The sequence below is a fragment of the Chiloscyllium plagiosum genome, chromosome 6 (genome assembly GCF_004010195.1).
Source record: "Chiloscyllium plagiosum isolate BGI_BamShark_2017 chromosome 6, ASM401019v2, whole genome shotgun sequence".
In the NCBI taxonomy this organism is placed as follows: Eukaryota; Metazoa; Chordata; class Chondrichthyes; order Orectolobiformes; family Hemiscylliidae; genus Chiloscyllium; species Chiloscyllium plagiosum.
In genome coordinates this window covers 17,711,296-17,734,349 of record NC_057715.1, presented here as the reverse complement: position 1 = coordinate 17,734,349, position 23,054 = coordinate 17,711,296, and the positions used below count along the sequence as shown (strand labels likewise).

At 40.0% G+C, this 23,054-nt stretch overlaps 1 protein-coding gene across 3 annotated transcripts in view; it reads right to left on the bottom strand.

The window, feature by feature from the left end:
* Positions 1-5,998: 5,998 nt before the first annotated feature.
* LOC122550502 (solute carrier family 15 member 1-like) overlaps positions 5,999-23,054 on the bottom strand; it is a 65,068-nt gene continuing 48,012 nt past the window's right edge. For all 3 annotated transcript variants that reach the window (XM_043691322.1, XM_043691324.1, XM_043691323.1), the window contains 7 exons: positions 18,803-18,952; positions 15,803-15,849; positions 15,494-15,601; positions 13,375-13,471; positions 10,563-10,709; positions 7,945-8,052; positions 5,999-6,868 (listed from right to left, as the gene is read on the bottom strand). In XM_043691322.1, the coding sequence (XP_043547257.1) occupies positions 6,665-6,868; positions 7,945-8,052; positions 10,563-10,709; positions 13,375-13,471; positions 15,494-15,601; positions 15,803-15,849; positions 18,803-18,952 (861 nt within the window). In that variant the 3' untranslated portion in view covers positions 5,999-6,664. The remainder of the gene's footprint in view (positions 6,869-7,944; positions 8,053-10,562; positions 10,710-13,374; positions 13,472-15,493; positions 15,602-15,802; positions 15,850-18,802; positions 18,953-23,054) is intronic.

The window sequence follows — 23,054 nt, the reverse complement described above, 5'->3', positions numbered from 1 at the left end:
ACCCACGCTGACACGGGGAGAATGTGCAAACTCCACACAGACAGTTGCCTGAGGCGGGAATTGAACCCGGGTCTCTGGCGCTGTGAGGCAGCAGTGCTAACCACTGTGCCACCGTGCCACCCATGCTGGAATCCACTAATAAAGGATGCAGCAGCAGGACATTAAGAAAATTATAATATAATCAAGCAGAGTCAACATTTCTTTAAGAAAGGTAAGTTTTGTTTGATTTCCCAAAGTACTTTATAACTCCTTCTAATTATTTTTATAATACTCTTATTGCTACCAATTTATGCACAGCATTATCTCACAACCAGTAAATGTGTTCTAACTTATTCAAGCAATGACCTGTCAGCAATTTGTCAAGTCTTACAATAGATATGAAATAACAGATTTATAGGACAATAGAAACTCATTAATGTAGATTAAGAGTCAATCTCCTGCGTCACTGCATAGACAGGTAAGGAGAATGTATTATTTATGAAGCAGACTTTGCATTCGGGGAAACATAAATCTTTGGCCATGTATTTAAAACATGAATTTAATGAAATGCTTTCATCCATATTTTAGACACAATCTTGATTTTCTATTGTTACTTTATGTTTGAAATATCACCACATTATGGGTTCAGAGAAGTAGGGTCAATTGGAGTTTCACAGGTGGCTGATGAGCTACAATGCCATCACTGGCTGGAGAGTGGAATTACAGCGTGACAAGTTACACAGATATTTCCTACTGTACCTATGGACAGAGGAATATATATTCATTTGACAGCATGTAAGGTTTTATAAACAGTATTGAAACACAACATTTTTAACATATCACAGATTTGCTGCATGTCCAATGGTATTTAAGAAATTGAAAGCAATTTTTGATGTTTGAAACCCAATTACAATTATCATTAATGGGCAGGTTGATATCCTAATGGACAAGCAATGCGGTAGCAGCTCACGACATGAATCTACTCTTGATAAAGCTTCTGCTTCTGTTGAACACTTCAGCTTCCTGATCCTTCTTGAAGCATAACATACTTCGCATCACATGAGCACTTAAACTCACATAACACATTTGTGTGGAAGGCAAAGTTTCTTTCTGGCTTGATGACAGCATCATGAGAAAATCAAATTGTGTTTAGTACAAAGTAGCAGCATGAGATGGCTCGCATTAACTGTTGTTCAGATTTTTGAGACACCTCCCCATTTAGGGTAATCTACACTGACCACAAGTAGACTCTTCATGTGACATGGGAAAATGAGTGAGAGTTGAATGCAAATCTTGGGTTCTTAGGCTTCTTGCCATAGAGCAAGAACAAGATTAATCATTGATCAAGGCTAATCCATTTCTATATTTGAGGTTAAGTGTTTTGACTGAACCAATAAACTTTCTACTTAACAGCCTAGTTATTGAAAAGTGAAAGACCTTGAATAAACTCTGCTTTATTGACAGATAAATATTTGAGTGAGTACTATTTTGTTTGCTAATTGAGCTCATAAAACACACGCTGGATAAACTTTCCTGATGAGTCTGTAATTTTATGTCGTGATGCGTTGGGGCTTGGTCTGGGCTGGCCAGCAGCCCCGTCCCCACACCCTGTTCCATTCGAGGCTCTTGGGCTTCCTGCTAGGCATCAATTCTGAAGCTGGCATGGTGAAAAATGTTAGATCACCATACTCAGCATCCAACCCCTACCAAGCTCTCTCCTTCTGGTCTCTCCATCAAAGTCCTTGAACCCTCTCCTCACCCTTTCCAGGCTTTGTCTCCCAACCCTGTTGTGAGAGGATCCACACTGTCCTTGTCCTTGCACCAAGGTTTAGGATCTGGGAACTGCTTATAGTCCCAGTGCTGGTCACTGCTGCCAGTGGTGCTGCAGTGGCTACAGAGCTGGCAGCCAATAGGGTTGGCAACTCCCTGAGGTGAGGCTTCCACCCAGTTGAGGGGTAGAAGTCCTGTCTCCAGCCAATTGTGGTCCCTCGGATAATCAAGTGATCGTGTGACCAATGTGATCTGCCGGACTGTGTTTCCTGCCAAATTTTCAGGCAATAAGGCAGGTCAATTTACATCATCTGAAAAGTCTCGCTCTATCTCTCTCCAGTCCTTTATAAAGTCAGCTATCCCCACCTCAGGGGTACTTACTTAATCTTTGGTCACACTTTTACCATTTGTTTGACTTTTTAATCCTACATCTGTGAAGGTGATTTGTTTCATTTTTCCTTGGCAGGTTTTATAAACAAAATCATTTAAACTTCACTGGTTTTCAATTGTGACTTTAACTCAATTCTCTGCAAATGAATACATCTGCCATTCAAAATTTCTGAACCTATTAAATATATTAAAAGATATTGCTCATAAGTTTTTGATTTAGCATCTACAATTAGTGATCTACAAACCCTTACTGTAGTTTATAAAACAGAAAGTGCTTAAAAACCTTAGCAAGTCTGGTTGCATCTGTGCAGTAAAGATGACTTAGCATTCTGTTCCTGAAATTACTTTTCCTTGGGAAACAGTCAACATTCTGTATCCAAAATGGATTTTCCAGCAATTCTGGCAGCATCTGTAGAATCCGAAGGAAAAGTCATTTTGGAAATGTAATGCTAACTCTCTTTCTCTCTGCACAGATGCTGCCAGACTTGCTGAGTTTTTCTAACGGTGTTTTTATTTCAGACTGTCCAACATATACAGTATTTGCTTTCATTTCACTGTAAGTCAGTTGCACTTGAATGCAGTGTGCTGACTGGTTTTGAAGTATCTTCCAGCATTCCTACCAAACATTGCTTTGCACTTTCACTTAGGCCAAGAAATTGTTGTCCTGTCGTTTCAGCAGTGCCTGTACTGACCACTGCCATTCATCAAGTTACCAGGTTGTTCGTATGAAGAAACAATTGGAAGCCTTATTGTTTGGTGGAGGGAGTAAAGGAAATAGGCAAGAAGTAACCAAGAAACCATTGACCAAGTTAATGGTGTAAGGTGTTAGTTTCAGTGTGGATAGGAGCTGCTGTCAGGGATATCCCCTTTCGCCATTGTTATTTACGCTAATAATTGAGCCACTAGCAGAAGCTATAAGGGCTGACCCTAATATAACAGCCCCGAGGAATGGTACAGGTAAACATAAAATTAGCCTTTATGCAGATGATGTTCTTCTATTTCTCAGTAATCCTTTGATGTCCGTGGCTTGCTTAATCCAAATTATTAATACATTTTGTGGGCGGCACGGTAGCACAGTGGTTAGCACTGCTGCCTCGCAGCGCCAGAGACCCGGGTTCAATTCCCGACTCAGGCGACTGACTGTGTGGAGTTTGCACGTTCTCCCCGTGTCTGCGTGGGTTTCCTCCGGGTGCTCCGGTTTCCTCCCACAGTCCAAAGATGTGCAGGTTAGGTGAATTGGCCATACTAAATTGCCCGTAGTGTTAGGTAAGGGGTAAATGTAGGGGTATGGGTGGGTTTCGCTTCGGCGGGTCGGTGTGGACTTGTTGGGCCGAAGGGCCTGTTTCCACACTGTAATCTAATCTAATCTAATCTAATGTAATCTAATCTAATCTAAATTTAGTGTATTTTCAAGCTACAAAATTAATTTCTCAAAATCGGAGGCTATGCCAACGGGTGATTAATTTCTCAAAATCGGAGGCTATGCCAACGGGTGACCTTGCTAGTATATCCCACTTATTGGATGGATCCCACTTTCCCTTTCGGTGGTCCCTTGAGGGTTTCTTATATTTAGGCATTTTTGTTACCCCAGTATTTGGTCAGTTGTACAAGGCTAACTTTGTGCATTTACTGGAGAGGATAAGGCAGGACCTCCAGCGATGGGGAGACCTTCCAATTTCCTGGCTGGGTAGAATAGCACTAATTAAAATGAATGTCCTGCCCCATCTCCTATACCCTATGAGAATGCTTCCAGTGATGCTGCCGAGGCTGGCACTATGTAAATTATATGGCTGGTTGGGTTCCTTTATCTGGAATCATAGACGTCCCCACATTAAGCTGAAGAAGCTACAGCTTCCACAAGCAAGGGGGAAGATTGGATTTCCCAGATTTTAGGAAATATCAGTTAAGTTCCCTCTTAAGTTACATAGCTGATTGGGTCTTGTCTGATCCACAATCAATCTGGCTGGACATCGAGGCTTCTCAAGTAAAATGCCACTTATTAACCTTTTATTTTCAGACAAGAGGAAAATCATTACGGACCACTGTAAACACCCTATAATACTAAACACAATTAAATCTTGGAATATAATGCGGCAAAACTCATATAAAACATACCCCTATGCTCCGATAGTGGAAGCATGGGGATTTCAACCGGGGCTTACAGATGCCACTTTCAAACTCTGGAGATCCAGGGTATCTCCTGTTTTGGGGATCTGTTTAAAGAAGGGGTCCTAATGTCTTTTTAACAGCTGCATCAGAAATTTGGATTACCTAATGGAGACCTCTTTCGATTCTTCCAAATTCGAGACTACATACAGAAGAAGGCTACGTTATTAGATAGTCTTTATATATCAGATAGAGAACGTAGAGTGCTATGGCTAATGGGGGTATCTTCCGTCAGTGCTATTTATCATTTATTACATGATGAAGTATCGGAAGATATGGACAATCTGCTTAAAACATGGGATCAGGATTTGGGACTGGAAATCTCTATAGAAACATGGAATGACATTTGGGAAAACGCCAGAAGAATCTCCATCTGCAATAGAACTCAGGCCATTCAGCTGAAGATACTTCATAGGGCCCATATAGCACCGGACCGATTGGCAAAATTTAAGGCAAGAGCATCTCCAATGTGTCCCAAATGTAAAATAGAGGTGGGCACTCTTGTACATTGCTTATGGACCTGTCATAAGATCCGTAGATATTGGACTAAAGTAGCAAATGCTCTGACAGAAATCTTAGGAACCGAAATTAGAGTGGACCCTGTATCTCTCCTTTTGGGCTTTTCGAACTTACCCTCCCCGGATATGCACGGGAAAAGATTATTTTCTATTCTCTCTTTCTGTGCAAGGAAAAATAATTTGGTAAACTGGGTGGCTGAGGGCCCCCCCTGGATTTTCGAATTGGCACAGATTAACATGGAATGTATTCCCCTTGACTTCCTTACAAATATGGTGCACCAAAAGATCGCATTATTCCATAAAATATGGAAGCCCTTCTTGAATTATATAAATACAGATATCTTGGCCATCCTAACAAGGGCTTTTATTTAATTGAGATGGCGAACCTGGCTGGTCCGGGGCCCATTGGGAGAGGAATCCCGCACGAATATGGGTTTTGTTACGATTTGATGTTAATACATTCCGAGCATGTATCTCACTACCCAATTTCTGTGTTATCCAACAGTTGTTTTTTTTCCTCTTATTTGAATAATGTAAGAGACTTAATTATACACTCTGGTTAGTTGTAGGTTAAATTAGTAGTTGAGTTTTGTTTTTTTTTCTCTCGGTATTTTTCTTTTGTTAAATTTTGGTTATTATTTATTTAAGATTTAATTGTATATCAATGTTTATACTTGGGGTTTTTTTTTATTTGTAAGCTTGAAAAAAATGTTAAATTTTCAATAAAAATATTTATTAAAAAAATGGTGTAAGGTGTTTTGCACCTTCTAGATCCATGCCCACCGCTATCTGGGTTGTCAAGAGCAGCAGATATGTGAGAACACTGCCACCTCCACATTCCCTTCCAAATCACAAATGATCCTGACTTGGAAACAGATTGGCTGCTCCTTCAAGAGTCAAAATCCTGGAATTTCTCTCCTAATAAACTATCTACTCCTCAAGAGCTGTGGTGGTTCAAGAAGGCAGCTCACCACCATCTTCTCCAGAAAGATAAAAATGTGCAATAATGCGTGTGGTAATGCCCAAAGCCCAATAATATTTTTTTTTAAGTTAGGTTGAAGTGACTATATGGTCAATGTATAAGAAAGCTTAAGAATCAATTTTCCCACAAAATATGATAAATATATACAATTTAAAGAAAACAACTTACAAAGAAAAAAGGAGCCAGACTTGCAGTTTGTTTATGTACATGTCATCTTTTATTTTTATGCTTTCTTTCAATATTCGTGACTCTTTAAAATATATTCCTCCCATTCTTTCTTCTCCGAGAACTCTGACAGAATCACTTCTGAACTGCTATTTATTTAGGCAAACTTTGTTTCAATGGGTGGTATTCAGTTTAAAAAGAACAAAAGTAAGGACATATTAAAATACTTTTGGAAATTGTTGATCAGCTAGCCTCGAATTTTTGATATTTAAAGTTTGTGCAAAAATATTCAGAATGAGCAAATATTTTCTCAGGTATTACAATATCTTGGTTTAAAAGATTAGAATTGTACATGTCTGTCAAATAAAATGGTCAGCATTTGAGGTTCAGAATTACAGCATATCAGTCATGGAGAAACGTGAAAGAATATGGAGAATTGCAATGGGCATTTCAGTCCACTATTTGTTTTCAGCTGTTAGAAATAACACTGAAACACTATTTGAAAGGGTATTGAAAAAAGTGCTCATCGTGAGAATTCTAACATAATTACCAGGAAATCAGGGCATGTTGTCACATTATTTACATCTCTTGCAGAGACAGGCTGACAGAAGGTCAGTTGTTCTCAGTCCATAAGGTCCATTTGCACTGAAGCTATGTCTGGTTAAACTTTACAATGTGTTCTGTTTGCTACGTTTCAGAGGTTTGATTGAACCACATAAATCGTTCCATTCTCAGAGTAAGACATTTTCTCTAGAGCCTCAGCTTTCTTCCTTGCTATTTCTTCTTCAATTTCCATCTCTACTTGAGCTGGATCCACATAAGTGTAGAAATAGGCCATGATAGCGAACACTATGCAGACTGCAACCAATAATGCGGCAAATAAGATATACTCAGCCCACTGTGCAAGAAAGAAACGACAATTGTGATTAGCAATGCAATGAATCCATTTTTTGACTAACATTCCTTCTCAACTCTTTTTTTTGCTTTGTGTGGCCTGTTAATTTCACTACATGTTACCCTGCAGATTGTTGCATGGTCACACATAGTTTTATGTCAACTCAGAAACAGATTCATGTGACACAAAACACAAAGAGAAACTGCAGTCTATTTACTCAGTGGATCATTGATGACCTTTTGTGACATCAGCTTCCTTTCACATTATGCTGCAGTTACATCCAAAATTATGAAACAAACTGAACTTCACATTAACACCAAATTCACAGCAGACAACATTATTTTCAGTGTGTCACCAAAGCTACTGGCAATGATCTCGAACTCTGGAATTTCTTTGGAAAGCTAGATAAGTTGCTGACTCTTTTCCTCTTGCACACATCAGAACAAACTCAAGAATGCCAACCTTCAAAATGATCATAACAATTTATACTGCCTGAGAATAGAATGCTGATTGGTTGGCAAGCTGACTCTGATTGACATTTCCATAGAGAAATCATTTGGTTATTATATAGACTTGCCAAGCTCTTTGGAATTAAAAAAAAACACAAGGCTTGAACATAGCTCTATTTTTTGCAGAGAATGGGAGCATTGTCCTTGAAGTGTAATGGTATTCATATGGTATTCTTCAATATTATCAATATCACCCATTCTCAAAAAGATACAGCAGTATTGTTAGATATTGAACCAAACACCTTCCACACTGACATGCAAATGGTGCCCAACATCAACACTCAGGAAAATGCAATAACCACATCAATGTTACATTTCTACATCTTAATGGAGTGACACTATTCCTCACAATGGATATTGTGCAATTGCTGAGTTTCCATTTTGATCTTAATCTTCTTACATCGTTGGTTCATATTCAGTTCAGATCACAGGGTAGAGGTGGAAGGAGGAGGAAGAGCAGGTAAGGGATATTGTAGGATTGTATTTGTCTAATGTTGCAAAGAATCTAACATTGTGATCCAGCAAACAGCATGGCTGTGTAGATTTGTTTTCTTCCCATTATTCACATACCTGTTCCTGAATAGTTGAAGCTTCTGCCACTATTAACACAATAATGTTACCAATTGCATTAGTCAACAACCAACCAGCCTGGAGTACTGATTTCATATTGGCAGGTGCCTAAAAAACAATGACAAGAAATTAAGCAAAAAATTTCTGGTCTGTGATAAGAGGTAAAACTTCCAGGGATTGCTAAAATGGTAATAAAAATGCTGGAAGATATAGAGAGAGTAAAATGACTTTGGTTCAGTAATGACCAACAGTATTACTACAACATTTTCTGCAGAACTATTTAGAATTTACAGCACTGGGACAGTAGACTGGTCAATGCCAGTGCTTAAGATCCACATGAGTCTAGACTAGAGTGGTGCTGGAAAAGCACAGCAGGTCAGGCAGCATCCGAGGAGCAGGAAAATCGACGTTTCGGGCAAAAGCCCTTCATCAGGAATCCTGATGAATGGCTTTTGCCTGAAACGTCGATTTTCCTGCTCCTCGGATGCTGCCTGACCTACTATGCTTTTCCAGAACCACTCTATTCTAGACTCTGATTTCCAGCATCTGCAGTCCTCACTTTTGCCTTAAGATCCACATGAGCCTCCTCCTACTCTCTAATCAAACTCACCTCATCAATATATTCTTTCACCTCTTTCTCTCTTGTTGGAGTGAGATAAAATAGGATAGACAGAAGCTTGTGTGGACCATAGGATTCATGGGTGGCACAGTGGCACAGTGGTTAGCACTGTTGCCTCACAGCGCCAGAGACCTGGGTTCAATTCCCACCTCAGGCAACTGTCTGTGTGGAGTTTGCACATTCTCCCTGTGTCTGCGTGGGTTTCCTCTGGATGCTCCGGTTTCCTCTCACAGTCCAAAAATCTGCAAGTTAGGTGAATTGGCCATGCTAAATTGCCCATAGTGTTAGGTGAAGGGGTAAATGTAGGGGAATGGGTCTGGGTGGGCTGCTGTTCAGTGGGTCGGTGTGGACTTGCTGGGCTGAAGGGCCTGTTTCCACACTGTCAGTAATCTAATCTAATCTAAACACCAAAACAGACCAGTTAGCCCAGAATTTGTGTGTATACTATAAATTCTAGGTTTCTAAAAAAATTATTTATACAATGAGGCCATTTATTGCCCAGCACCAATTAGCCTCAAGGAGATGGTGTTGCTGAACCACCTTCTTGAATGTAATTGAGTGGTGTACTAGGCCACTTCAGGTAGCAGTTAAAACTCAACAGCATCATTGTGGTTCTAGAGTCACACATTTTACTTTATTTCAAAAATATTCTTTATTCATAAAAATCCTTTTTATACATACATAGGCAGTAGAGTAATTTAGTTCTGTATAGTCCTCATATATAGAGAACAAACAAACCCAAGGCATTTCTTACTTACCCAAGACAACATTTACCAATATTTGAGGTACTGGGAGAATCTGATAATTGAATGAATCCCCCATTAAACTTTAAAGACCATATACAGTGGTCTTTCTCCACTGCACTTTGGCAGCAGCTACCCCAAGTTTTGGTGTGTCCCTCAGCGCACAGTCCTGGACCTTGGAATGTGCCAGTCTGCAACGCTTGGTTGAGGTCAGTTCCTCGCTCTGGAAGACCAACACGTTTTGTGCAGACCAAAGAGTGTCTTTCACTGAATTGATGGTGTTCCAGGTGTAATTGATGTTGGTCTCATTGTGTGTTCTGGGGAACAGCCTGTAGAGCACAGAGTCCTGTGTCATGGAGCTGCTTGGGACAAACCTTGACAAGAACCACTGCATCTCTCTCTCTCTAGACCTTCTTTACAAAGGCACATGCCTGCAGGATTGTCTCAGCATGTGGTGGCGCAGAGACTCAGGGCATACATGCAGGATCTCACAGGTAGTGCCCTTCATAGCACCAGCCAAATGACATCTTGGTGCTTGCTGGAAAGTTCTGGCGATGAGGCATTCTAGAGTCACACTTAAGCCAGATCATGTAAGGATGGCTCACCTCCTTCCCTGAAGATCACTCATGAATTAAATGTGGTTTTAGGTCAATCCAATAATTTCATGGTCATACTTACTATTGCTAGCTTTTTCATCTCAATTGATTGAATTAGCTGAATTTAAATTTCCTACCTGCCGTGGTGCAATTTGAATGCCAGTTTTTGGATTATTAGTGAAAGTCTCTGTATTCTTCGATCAATAACTTTAACCATGACAGTACTCTATGTTCACTCCACATTTCAGTTAACTTGACATTTTGTTGTCCAACCCATTTAACTATTGACATTTTCCTAAAGTATATTACCTCCTTTGTAAAAAGTGTATACTATTGGGTTAACAACAGGAGAAACATAGAACATGTCGAACATAATCAGCACTGCCCTTGATACCAAATCTATGGAAGGTAACTGTTCAGGAATTCGTGTTGTTTAGCACAATATTAAGGATCTGTCAAGCTTGATAAACTATCAAATGGTCAGCTCTTGTTGGAAATCCCAAAGATGGATAGGTCTCTTGGAAGCAACACATATTAATGGTGCAAATCTTTAGTCTTACTCTATTCTTTCCGATTATGGCACAAGCTTCAGATTGAATTGTCAAGTTCCTGGAAATTCACAATGTTGAAAGTTTTTTGCCATTAAAAATGGTTAACTACCTGTGAGTAGGCGAACGCTAGACCAGTGACGGAGAAAACCACTTCACCACTTGTGATGAGAACGTATTGGGGAATCTGCCATGCCATGTGGAAACTGTTGGGTTCGATTTCTTCAATGTAATTTAATGTAAAATTATCTGCGGCAAACTTAACAGAGAAAACATACGACACTATCATCAATGTGAAAAATGCAATGCAGTTTGAAAGTCACTATCATGTTGCAATAGGAAATGCCAGACACAGTAACGATGCATCTTAGGAACACAGGAAGAGGAGGATTTCAGTCCCTGAAAGCCATACTGTTTTTCCAATAAGACCACAGCTGATCTGTATCTTAATTCCATCTAGCCCTACCACCATTGCCTTACCACTGGCTTCATAACCCTTAATATCCTGCCCTAGTGAAAATTTTCCTCAATCTCAGTTTTGAAATTTCAATTGACCCCCAACTTCAATTTGTCATAAAGAAAATTCCAGATTTTCATCACCTTTTTCGGTAGTGCTTTCTGACTTTTTAAAAGCTTTCTTTGTAGGATGTAGCTGTCATTGACAAAGTTGATGTTTTTTGCTCTTAATAAAGTGGTGTTTGAGCCACTGGTTTTTGAAGCGTTGATCCCTTGAATAATTGAGCTCCAACTGTAGGGTTCTGCATCCTTGTTCTGGTCTTCCTCACCAGAGAAAATAATTTCTCTTTATTAAATGCTATCAAGTCTTTTAATCATCCTAAACATCTCAATTGCATTGTCCATTGCATGTTCTATACTTAAGGGTTTATAAAATCAGTCCATGCCTTTGTGGTTTAAGCCTCTTGACACGTGTACCATCCTCAGAATAGATGGAGGTGAATTTTCGAAGTCAATGATCTTTTGCTCCTTTCTATTATGTGTATGGGATTTTACTTGCTGTACTCTCCCAAAATATTGTCTCGATTCCATGATGCTTTCCTCAAAACACTTATCAGAGATAACCCTTGATTGATGACTATCTCCCTTAACATGACTAAAGACTGCTGACAACCATAATAAGCTTACTAGCTTTGTGTCTGCACTAGAAGGCATGGCTAGCAAGCAGTACTGTGAGTCTGGTAGCTCTGGCTGAGGGTCAAGATTCAGAGCAGGGATACTGTGAACGTTCAGGTAGCCTCCAATGAATGGGCATTATGACAGCAAGCAAACAGTCCAGAGAGTTACCTTGGTCCAGTCCATGAGCTGGGAGTGTGTCACTGATCTCTCAGGGTCCTTGTTGCAGCATTACAAAGATAATTGCCATTACATCCAAGGTACAGCATTGGAGTGTGAGAGTAAGTGGATCAGAGATGAACCATGAGGGGTCTTAAACGCTAACGTATATGAGATGCCAATACCTGTGGACATTGGGTGAATTTGGCCAGCGTACATGGGGCATGCCCTGAACGATTGGTGACTAGTGTCCAACTTGGTGATCTTTTGGAAAAAGCAATGAACTGGAGTTCCCAGGTACCTGCTCTGACTTCCATGTCGGGAATTGGTGAGGTTTTGCTGCCCATGGATGGTTGTAGGATAGAATGCTGCACATTAATGAGGGTAGATTTCCAGTTCATAGGCAAGGGTACACCTCTTAATAGGCAACTTGCTGCTGTCTTGTCAGATTCACATCTCAATGTCCAGAACTTCTTAAAAAAATACAAGTTGCTCGCAATGTTGAGATTGGCCTCACTGGACTCCTCCCAGGACTTTACCGGATTTCTCACCATAGTCCATGTCACTGTAAGATACAACCCTATTTTCTCATTGTGTTTCATTGGCTAAAATGGGTTTTAACCATCCTGAAGAAAGGCATTGTCTGAACCCCAGTTCCTATAAAGCATTTGACTTGTTTTTACTCATACTTCAGCTGAAAACTGGAAATAGATATCTTCATTGGCTAAAACAGAGGGAGACAGTCCAAAGATGTGCAGGTCAGGTGAATTGACCATGTTAAATTGCCCCATAGTGTTAGGTGCATTAGTCGGAGGGAAATGGGTCTGGGTGTATTTCTCTTCAGAAGGTCAGTGTGGACTGGATGGGCCGAAGGGCCTGTTTCCACATTGTAGGGAATCTAATCTAAAAGTAATCGTTTTCTCTCTCCCTCTGTTTTAGCCAATGAAGATATCTATTTCCAGTTTTCTGCTGAAGTTATTTAATAAATAAGCAATAATCTGTAAGTGAATTGTTTTTCACTGCATTCTGTATTCTCAATAACACACTAACAAAGCCAATACCTCAAAAGTTGTGATTTCTATTTGTGGTGTACTGTATTGTTACAATAATGTTGCGTAGTCAGTTCACCTGCATTGAGGTAAATTTCAGTAAAATGCAAAAAAAAACTAATCTAAAAGCATTGTGCTTAAAACAATTACTTTTTCAGAACACCATTTTAATGTAACCAGATATTTGACTATTTAAAACCTATATATAACTTCTAATGTAACTAAATGTTCCAAGATGCATCAAAGGAGCAAAACCCATCAAACAAAATTTAACACCAAGCCGCATCACATGCTATCTGGACACAGGATTAAAAGCTGGACAAAGAGGTAGGTTTTAAACAGAGTATTTTCAAGGAAGAAAGGGAAGAGGGATTTAGGAAGGGGATTCCATAACTTTGATGATCGATGGTACAGCCATCAATAGCTATGATTAAAATCAGCGGGCAATAGAGACCTGATGGAGTTGTCAGGCTGAAGGAGGATGTAGGGCTAGAAAGGACGTCTTTTCTCTGGGGAAACAGTTTTATGAATAAAATTGAAATTCCACATGCATGAGAACCAATTTGTCATGAATGAACTACTCACTATTTCATTAATGATGATTGTGTAGGCGCTTCCAAAACCAAATTCCTTTGAGTTTTGTTTATATTCTATTCCATCAATGATAAATGAGATTAGTTTCCTAAGTGAGACAGAAAATTGAGCATGAAGATTTCACAGTCCACAGTGACTGGTTGCATGAACCACAATTTGTTCTGATTCTCGCTTGCTACTTTGCTCTTTTTCTCTCTCCTGTAATGGCCAGTAAATTCACTGCAATTTTTAGGAACAACAGGATTAATTCAGAGGTCCCATACTTCCAGTGGGAAGCAGTTCTTAAAGGGGGAACACATTCTAGGCACATCTCCATTATCCTTACTCTCTATCTTCTACATTAACATGATCCCAGTTGATGGTAATCCCAGTTGAAACCTGTCTCGATAGACCATAAGTTTTACGCTTGCAATTTGGTTACCTTGGCAGTCAGTCACTGGAAATATTCATGAAAGGCTGCCAATCTACTTTTAAGAAAATAATATAAATCTATTGCATAAAGGAAACAAGAAAGAATCTGATGTATAAACATATACACAATTTGAAATGATCTTCTTATAAGTAGCCAAAATGAAAGATTGTCCCAGCAATTTCCTTTACAAACACTCAGCTCCAATGAATTATCATTCTCATCTTGACTCTTTAATTTCTTACTCAACTGACAGGGTCACAAGCGTTCATGTATAGACACAAGCAAACTAACTGACTTTTCTTTCTGAACTGTAAGTAGAAATATCATGTCTTTTTCTAACTGCTTTGACCTGCTAAACAACTCACCTGCTGGTGGGGATCTTTTCGAAACTGAACCTATTTCTCTCCTCTGGCCTCTCTTTCACTGAGTCATAAAAACTCAACTTCGTAAATATTTCAGCTCAAACCTCACCAGGTAAGTTGTCTAGTTGTATAAATTAAGTCACATGAATTTTTTGGCATGCTAAGAAAATGAGCTTCCGACCATTAAAAACCAAGTCACCTTCAACAAACTGAAAACTAAGATCTCATTTGCTTATAGAACCCAAGTTTTGAAATAATAATAATATAGACCTTCATCTCAACCTCCTATTCAATCTCTTACTTTTATTTTTAAATTACCAAGGATGAGGTAAAATTAAAGAGTAATTCAAATCAAAATTACTTAAAAACTACTTATCCTGTGATGTAATGAGAGGCAATACTGTTGTAATTGAAATTCTGCAATATCCACCATTTCTTTCCAAAGCCTGTGTTTTTTTATAGAGTATCAAAAGCATTACAACATTTTCCGAATGTGACCCATTGACTAAATTGGACTAACCCTTCTCATCAGCCCAAAGACAGTGATGCAGCTAATGTTACAAAGGTCACTGATGTTGCAGTTTATGTGAAGGGGGTGGGAGAGAAGGTAAACACCACCTGTCCATCTCATTACCCTGGGCTGTTTATGGGATCAGCACCCAGTGATTTTAAACAGCTTTCGGTTGAACAGGAATTATTTGTGGAGCAAGTCCACTGCAAGGATGAGAGAACTGAAGGCATTTTATAAGGGTCATTCATCCATATCTTGATGGATTGTGAGATATCTGCCTGGTCAGTGGGTTTATAACAATAAAAATATTGAAAGTGCTTGATTATACCATATATCCTTGGTAACTGTCAGATTAGAAGGGATTCAGATGAGCTAAGTGCATCCTCTTGTCTCCATGTCATTTATCTCATGTCACTTGTGTTTTTGTGATTTACAAGTAAAGTGCATGAAATGTACAGATCAAAGGGAGAATTGGTTTTAGAGTTTGAGTATGTGGAGTATGATATACTCAAATTGTGGATTGTGGGCTCAATAAAGGCTTGTAGAATGTTTGATGGTGTAGTGTGATATTTGTGAGTACATACATGAGTGGTGTAAAACTCAAATCCTAATTTTGCAGTTGCTCCAACAGAATCCAAGTATTTCTCTGTCTAAAGTAACAAAATTAATTAGAACAAAAGAGCAAAATGATCTAATAGTTACTACCTAAGTTGTTCCTTATTAAGTAAAATGATTTTAGATCTTCAAACTTGACGGGCAGTGAAAATAAATCAGAATGTGCCCAGTTAAGACCTGGAGACTTAAGTTACTGAGAGAGTCACTTACTGTCCTTTGGTAAACAATGAGTAGTTTGTTGCTGATAGTTCATCCAAATATCCAAAATCTTTATCGTTCATTGTGATATTTTCAATATTTGAGAATGCTGTTGCAAATCTGGAATGAAACCAAATTTAGTTAAATATATCAGAATAAAGAAATATTACAAAAGTAGGATGAGTTAAGACTTGCAATCAGAGGCATAAAAGAGACATGTGCACAACAACATCTTTTATTTATGTATATAAGAGTGAAATGTCTTAAAGTGCTTCTCGGGATACAAGGTGAGAAGATGGTCAGTAATGGAAAATAAATTACCTGATTGCATTTTTTCCTTCTTCTGGTTTGTCTTCATAATCATCAAGCTGTCAATAAAGATGTTTATATTAACTTTATTACCCATTGTAGTTATACAGTCAACAGTTCATTATTCCAAAATGAAAAGAAGGACTCTGGATGCTGGAAACCTGAAGAAGAAAAACCACTCTGAAACTGCTGGAGAAGCTCAGCAGAAGGGTCGCTAAAACTTGAAACGTTAGCTGTGCTTGCTCTCCACAGGAGCTGTCAGACCTGTCAGAGTTTCTCCAGCAATTTCTGATTTTGTTCATTTATGCCAGACTGGTGAGGCATTTTTTTATGAGTCCTGACGTATTTAAATTAATCCAATAAAAGGAAAACCTGACACTATTCACCTAGAGTCAGTTTGGAAGAGCCTACTAAAATAATTTGATAGCAGATCAAGTTAATGAACAAAGATCCACTGTGCTCTTATCCAGAGAAACAGGATGAAGATTTGTACTTGTAGTTAATTTGAAGACAAGTTTCTAGTCTCAGTTAATATATCTAGTAAGCACTACTCTCTTATCTCCTAAGAAATTTGTGCTTTTATTCTCAGATGGGGCATTTGGTTGGGAGGTGAATAAAATCACTGAATATTTCATATCTCAAAACAGAGTCTGATGATAAAAGTAACGAAGAATTTTTTAAATGTTTCGTATTGTCAGGAAAGGATATAAGATCATGGGCAATATATGCCTTAGTCAGTGATGTACCTCAATCTATCAACAAATACCATTTAAGTTTGATTTAAATGTCAAAATAGCACTCTTATGTATGGTATAATATCACATGATCGTGTTTCAGGCTGTTTCATGTTTCCAGGATGTAACTCATCTGTTAATCTGGCCTGACTTCCCTCTTATTAATGTAATTAACCTTAAAGCAGTTATATATTGTGATCCAACAGTTAAAACATCCTTTTTGGTATTTACAAGATAACTGTATAACCTATTTGTTGCATTCATTCAGCACAAGAGATCTCCATTGCTACGAATGGAAACAGGTTTTTCCCATGCTGACATACCAATAAAAAAATCACCAGTGAAGCATAGTAGTAAATTAGAGAAAAGAAATTTTGACTTACAACAATTATGTGCCTTCATTGCAATGAATTTTGCACAGCCTACATCAAACATGCTGTGGTCTCTTTAAGTGAAATTGCCAACTTGCAGGAAACTATGGACAGTTTCCTTAAAGATTTGCATTCATTAAGAATTGGGTATTAACTTTATACTTTACATTAGTACTGATAATGGTTTAAACTGAATTACCAAAGCTAATATAGCAACCTGCCTTGCATATTGTGCTAGATTTTTCAAGAAATGGCAATCAATCTTGGGTTGCCTTTTGCTCTGTTTTTACGTTAAGAAAGATCCCAGCATTTTTGACAAGAGATTCCATTCAGGACCCCTTGTGAAATGCAGAGCACATTTTAAAGCTGACAGGTTCCTGGTGCACTAGATTCATTGGGAAAGTCAACCCATGCCCCCTGTTTTCAAGCTGCCGCTGCTATATTCTGTGATTCAAATGTCCAGCAAAAAGCACAGCCTGTTTGACAGTTCCTGTGTAAGGGAAAATATGTATAGTTAATTGTGAGGTCAAGGTGCCAAGTGGGCAGGGGGTAGATTGCCAGAGCACAAACTGAGATAGGAAAATGATGCTCTGTTTTGGGTGTCCGGGTTGGAAAGGGATTTTAAACTGGAGCGGAGGTGCAATATCTGGGCTGTTGGAGGTGTTCAGGGTGTCAGGTGGGGTGTGTCAGCTCCCATCGGTTGGGGAGCGGGGATAGCGGGGTGTGATATGTGGTTGGGTCTGGCAGAGGGTTTGGGGGCTGCCAGGTACACAGTGAGGTAGGAGGGGCATGTCAGGTTCCGGGGGAGAGAAGGTCTTGGGGGAAGGTGAGAGGTCCTGAGAGGAAGTCCTGGGTCCTGGGAGGAGGTGGGGACTGTGGGAGAGAGAAAGGAGGTGTGTCGGGTCCTGGGCAGAGAAGGTGGTGTGTAAGGTCCTGTGGAGAAGATGGTTTGGAGCAGTGATGTCAAGTCAGGGGCTGGGTGGTGCTGGGCATTTGGAGGAGGTGAAATTGGGGAATTTGTGAGGTAAGTTTGGGAAATTTGTGGGCGGCACGGTGGCACAGTGGTTAGCACTGCTGCCTCACAGCGCCAGAGACCCGGGTTCAGTTCCCGCCTCAGGCGACTGACTGTGTGGAGTTTGCACATTCTCCCTGTGTCTGCGTGGGTTTCCTCTGCATGCTCCGGTTTCCTCCCACAGTCCAAAGATGTGCAGGTCAGGTGAATTGGCCATGCTAAATTGCCCGTAGTGTTAGGTAAGGGGTAAATGTAGGGGTATGGGTGGGTTGCGCTTCGGCGGGGTGGTGTGGACTTGTTGGGCCGAAGGGCCTGTTTCCACACTGTAAGTAATCTAATCTAAAAAAGTTGAGGGCGTGAATTGAATAGTCACTTGGGAGCGAAACCACATTTTTAATTGTCTAACTTCTTTTTAACTAGTCTTTTGGCTAACTGCAGCAAAACCTCCTGGCTCTCCAACTAAAAAGGATACTTTCAGAGGACATCCTGCAGTGTTCACTCGAAGAAGATCCATGTATATTAGTCAGTGCCAACACTTGTTTTCTGAATATAGAGACAAACCTCAGAGATACACACAGCAAGCAGAAAGATTGCAGGCAACATTGATTCACATGCAGGTATATTGCCCAGTAGATCCATCAATTTCCCTGAGTCTGTTACACTGACGATTCTGCAGTGGCCTGATACACAGTTTTCACCAACCCTGCAGAAACTATCATCTGGTTATCAGAAAATCTGGCTTCCATTTCCCCATCTAGATCACATTCTCATTACTATAATAGAAATTAATACTTAAGAAGTATGTACACCAAGTTTTTGTACAGCACTTCTTTAATAAGCTAGGAAATATAGTGATGCAAGCATATTATCCCACCTTATCCAGATTTATACTAACCAATAGCACCTTGATGGACGGGAAGTTTGTTACTAGGAGTGTGTGACGTGTTCCATGCTGAATTTCAGGTTGGAAGGTTTCATTAACGGCTCCATAGGAAACTTCAAAACTCTCTATATCAGCTGTCATAACAATAGTATACTCAGTTGCCTGTAAAAGAATAAGCTTATGAATAGATTGACAAAAATAAGCAAGAATTTCAAAAGAGGCTGCTTCGATTTCAACGACATCAGATGGTCTGTGAATCTGTGTATCTATAGATTTGGGTTTTAGGGTTTACTTTGACAAATCCTCCCAGCCTCATGGTCTAACACCGGAGAAAAACGGGAGTTGCAGCACTCATTCACCTTAAGGATCTCCCAGAGGGCACACGTCTCCTTAATAGCACCATCCCCAGTTCACATGGTAGCACTTGGACTCAAAGTGTCAAATGGGTTCGAGGCTCACGCCAGATACCCAGCCCTACTTTCGAGTGCAATATTGAGGGCGTGCTGTCCAGTCCAAAGGCAGAGAGCTTAGCAGGAAAGACCGTAAGCAAGCAGTGACAGTTGTTTAAGGAGGTAATTCATGACTTTCAGCAAAAATGTAACCCAGTAAAGAAGAAGGATTCTAAAAGCAGGAAAAACCAACCAAGGAAATTGAGGAGAGCATAACATTGAAAGGAAAAAGCATGTAAGGAGGCAAAATTCAGCGATAGCCCTAAAGATTGGGATAAATTCAGAATCCAATAAAGGAGGACGAAAAAGATAATAAAAATCCAGTAAAGGAGAACTAAAAATCATATTAAAGACAGATAAAGTAAACTCTGACAGTAGACCTTTAGGAATAGAAAATCTGATAATAAGAGCTCACTTAAATATATAAGGAAGAGAGAAGTCAAAGTGCACATACAATTATAGAAGCCGTACACTGCAGAAGAGGGCATTCGGCCCATCGAGTCTGCACTGACCCTCCACAGAGCATCCCACCAAGACCCGCTCCATCGCTGTAACCCAGCATAGAATTTTTGCTATGGTTAACCCACCTAAACTGCACATCCCTGGACATTACAGGACAATGTTTAAGTGCAGCCAATGCACCTAACCTGCATATCTTTGGACTGGGAGGAAACTGGACTACCTAGCAGAAACATGCAAATTCCACACAGACAGTCACTCAAGGATGGAATCGAACGAGGGTCCCTGGCTCTGTGAGGCAGCAGGGCCAACCATAATGCAAAAATACCACCATAGACTCCTTAGAAAATGAATGTGGGAGACAATTATGGAGAACAATGAGATGGCAGAGAAGTTAAACAAATATTCTGTACCAGTGAATTGTGCTGGAAGATACTTCTAACCCCAGTAATACTAAAAAATATACAGGATATAAGGTAAGTATCATCACCATCATTAGAGAAATAGTATTAGACAAACTAATGGTGCTAAAGGCTCCCTGGCCCTCCAAGGATACTGACCCTTTATCCCCTTCCCTGTCAGGCCAGATTACCTGAAAGTGCTGGGAATATGATTCAGAGTGGCCAGGACATGCACAAACATTTGGAAAGAGTGTATTGCCAAGTGAGGCAGCAACTGGGCTTTTGGGAGCACTGCTCCCTTTCTACTGTGGGTAAAAACCTGGTCATCAGGTGTGAGGCACTGTCTCTGTTGTTGTAAATGGCACAGGTCTGGTCCATTCCCCAAATCTGTGCCATTATAGTCACCCGAACCATCTTCTATTTCACCTGGAAGTTTTAATTGGACCTTGTCCGCAGGGACACCATGTACAAAGCTCTGGATAAGGTGGGGAAGAGTGTATCCAATGCCACCTTTGTGTGCGTGGCTGCATCAAGCTGTGCATGGACCCTTATTACGCAAACACCAAGTGTCACGGTGTACTGAGGTTCTACCTGTCCCCTGTGTTGCGAAGGAAAGTACTGGTCTGCTGCTGTGGAATGCTCCAAGTGGTTGGACCAATCCATATCATCTGTCCTTTGACCACAGATCCATCAGGAAGTGGTCAGCACATAGCGTCATCAAGAACCGATGGGAAAAGGAGAGGGTGAATCCTGTTGGATTGTTCCCTGAGCAGACTGTCAAAGTCATTTGCCAGAATGCATCAGCACCAGAACTTTCCAACAAGCACCAAGGCATTGCTTGGCTGCTGGTGAGATCCTTCATGTACGTCCAATGCACGCTGCCCTCGAAGTGGCTGCAGGAGGGTGGTTGAGTTGGGGGGGGGGTGAGGGGGAATGGCATAGTGACTGTCACGCATCTTCTTCTGAAATGTGCCTTTGCAAAGGAAGTGTGGAGAAAGGTGCATTGGTTTTTATCGAGATTCATCCTGAGCAGCTCCATGACGTGAGACTCTGTGCTGTGCGGTCTGTTCTCTGGTACACAGACCGAGACAAACATCATCTGCGTCTGGAGCACCATCAACTTCATGAAAGATGTTCTTTGGTCTGCCCGAAACTTGTTGGTCTTTCAGAGCACAGAGTTACCCTTGACAAAGTGTTGCAGACTGGCACATTCCAAGATCCACGTGCTGAGGGACGCACTAAAGCCAAGATGCAGTGGGGAAAGACGACCATCTAAGGTCTTTCAATCAGAGTACGCTGGGGGTCTATTCTGTTATTGGACCCTCCAGGCACCTCAAATATATGTAATTAGTACTTTGCAGAGTTAAGAAGTGCCTTTGAATTATTGGGTCTTTTGGGACAGTCAAAATCCAATGTTTGCTTTTCTCAATAATCTAAGAATGTACAGAACCAAACTTTTATATTGACTATGTATGTATATAAAGGTATGAATAAAGTATATTTTTGAAATAAAAATGTAGCCACAGACATAATGGATGCGTTGGTTAGAATTTTTCAAAAGTCAAGGGACTCTGGAGAAGTACCAGAAGATTGGAAAATTGCTAATATGACTCCTCAATTCAAAAAGAGAGGAAGGCAGAAAGTGGGTAGCCATAGGCCAATTAACCTCAAATCTATTGTTGGAAAATATTGGATTCAATTATTAAGGAAGATATAGCACTACATTTGAAAAATCGTAATCCAATCAAGCAAAGTCAGCATGACCTCATGAAAGGGAAATCATACCTAACTAATTTATTAGAGTTTTTCAAGGGAGTCTCAAACAGCTAGAGGGAAACCACTAGATGTATTGTATTTGGTCTTGCAGTAGGCATTCAGAAGGTCCTTCACAAACGTAATAAGAACCCATGGAGATGTTGGAGTTAGTACAATGGAGCAGGTAGAGAATTGCCTACTGGACAGGAAACAGCAAGTGGGGATAAAAGGTTCTTTTTTTTTCAGATTGGTGACCTATAACCAGTGGGGTTCCACAGTTATCAATGTTGGGTCCACAATTGTTTACAATATATTAATGACTTGGAGGAAGGAAGTGTAGCCTAATTTGCAGACAGCACAAAAAGTAGGTGGGAAAGCAAGTTGTGAGAGGAATATAATTTACAGAGGGATATTGATTAGTTAAGTGAGTGGGCAAAAAGCTGGCAAATGGAGTATAATATATGAAAATGTAAAGTTGTCCATCTTGGTAGGCAGAACAAGAGAAAGTATTATTTAAATGGAGAAAAAACTACAGAAAGCTGCAATGAGAAGAAGCTTGGGGGTACAAAACAATTGGATTTTCTGAAGACCTTTGATAATGTTGCATACAGGAGGTCACTAAACAAAATAAAACATTATAAAGTAGCAAGGGCTGGGGATTGGTTAATAGACAGAAAGTGAGAATAAATGAATTATTCCTAGGTTGCCAGGCAGTGACTAGTGGGGTATGGTAAGGATCAGTGCTCGATCCCCAGCTGTTTACAATTTATAACAATAATTTGGCAGCAGGAACCAAATGTAATATTTCCAAGGTTGTATATGATACAAAACTTGGTAGGAATGTGAGCTGGTGAGGAGGATGCAAACAGGTTTCAAGTGGCTTAAACAGGTTGAGTAAATGGACAAGGCCACAGCAGATGGTTTATAGTATGGATAAATGTGAGGTTATCCACTTTGAGAAGAAGAATACACATGCACAGTTTTTTTCTCAAATGATGGGAAATTGTAAGGTGTTGATGTCCAAAGGGACCTATTTGACCTTGTTGATAAATCATTAAAAGCTAGAATGAAAGTGCAAGAGCAGTTCAGGAGGCAAAGATAAGATGATCTGAATGCAGGAGCAAAGAAGTTTTGAATGAGTTGCATAGAACACTAGTGAGATGACATCTTGAGCACTGTGTACAGTTCTGGTCCCGTTAA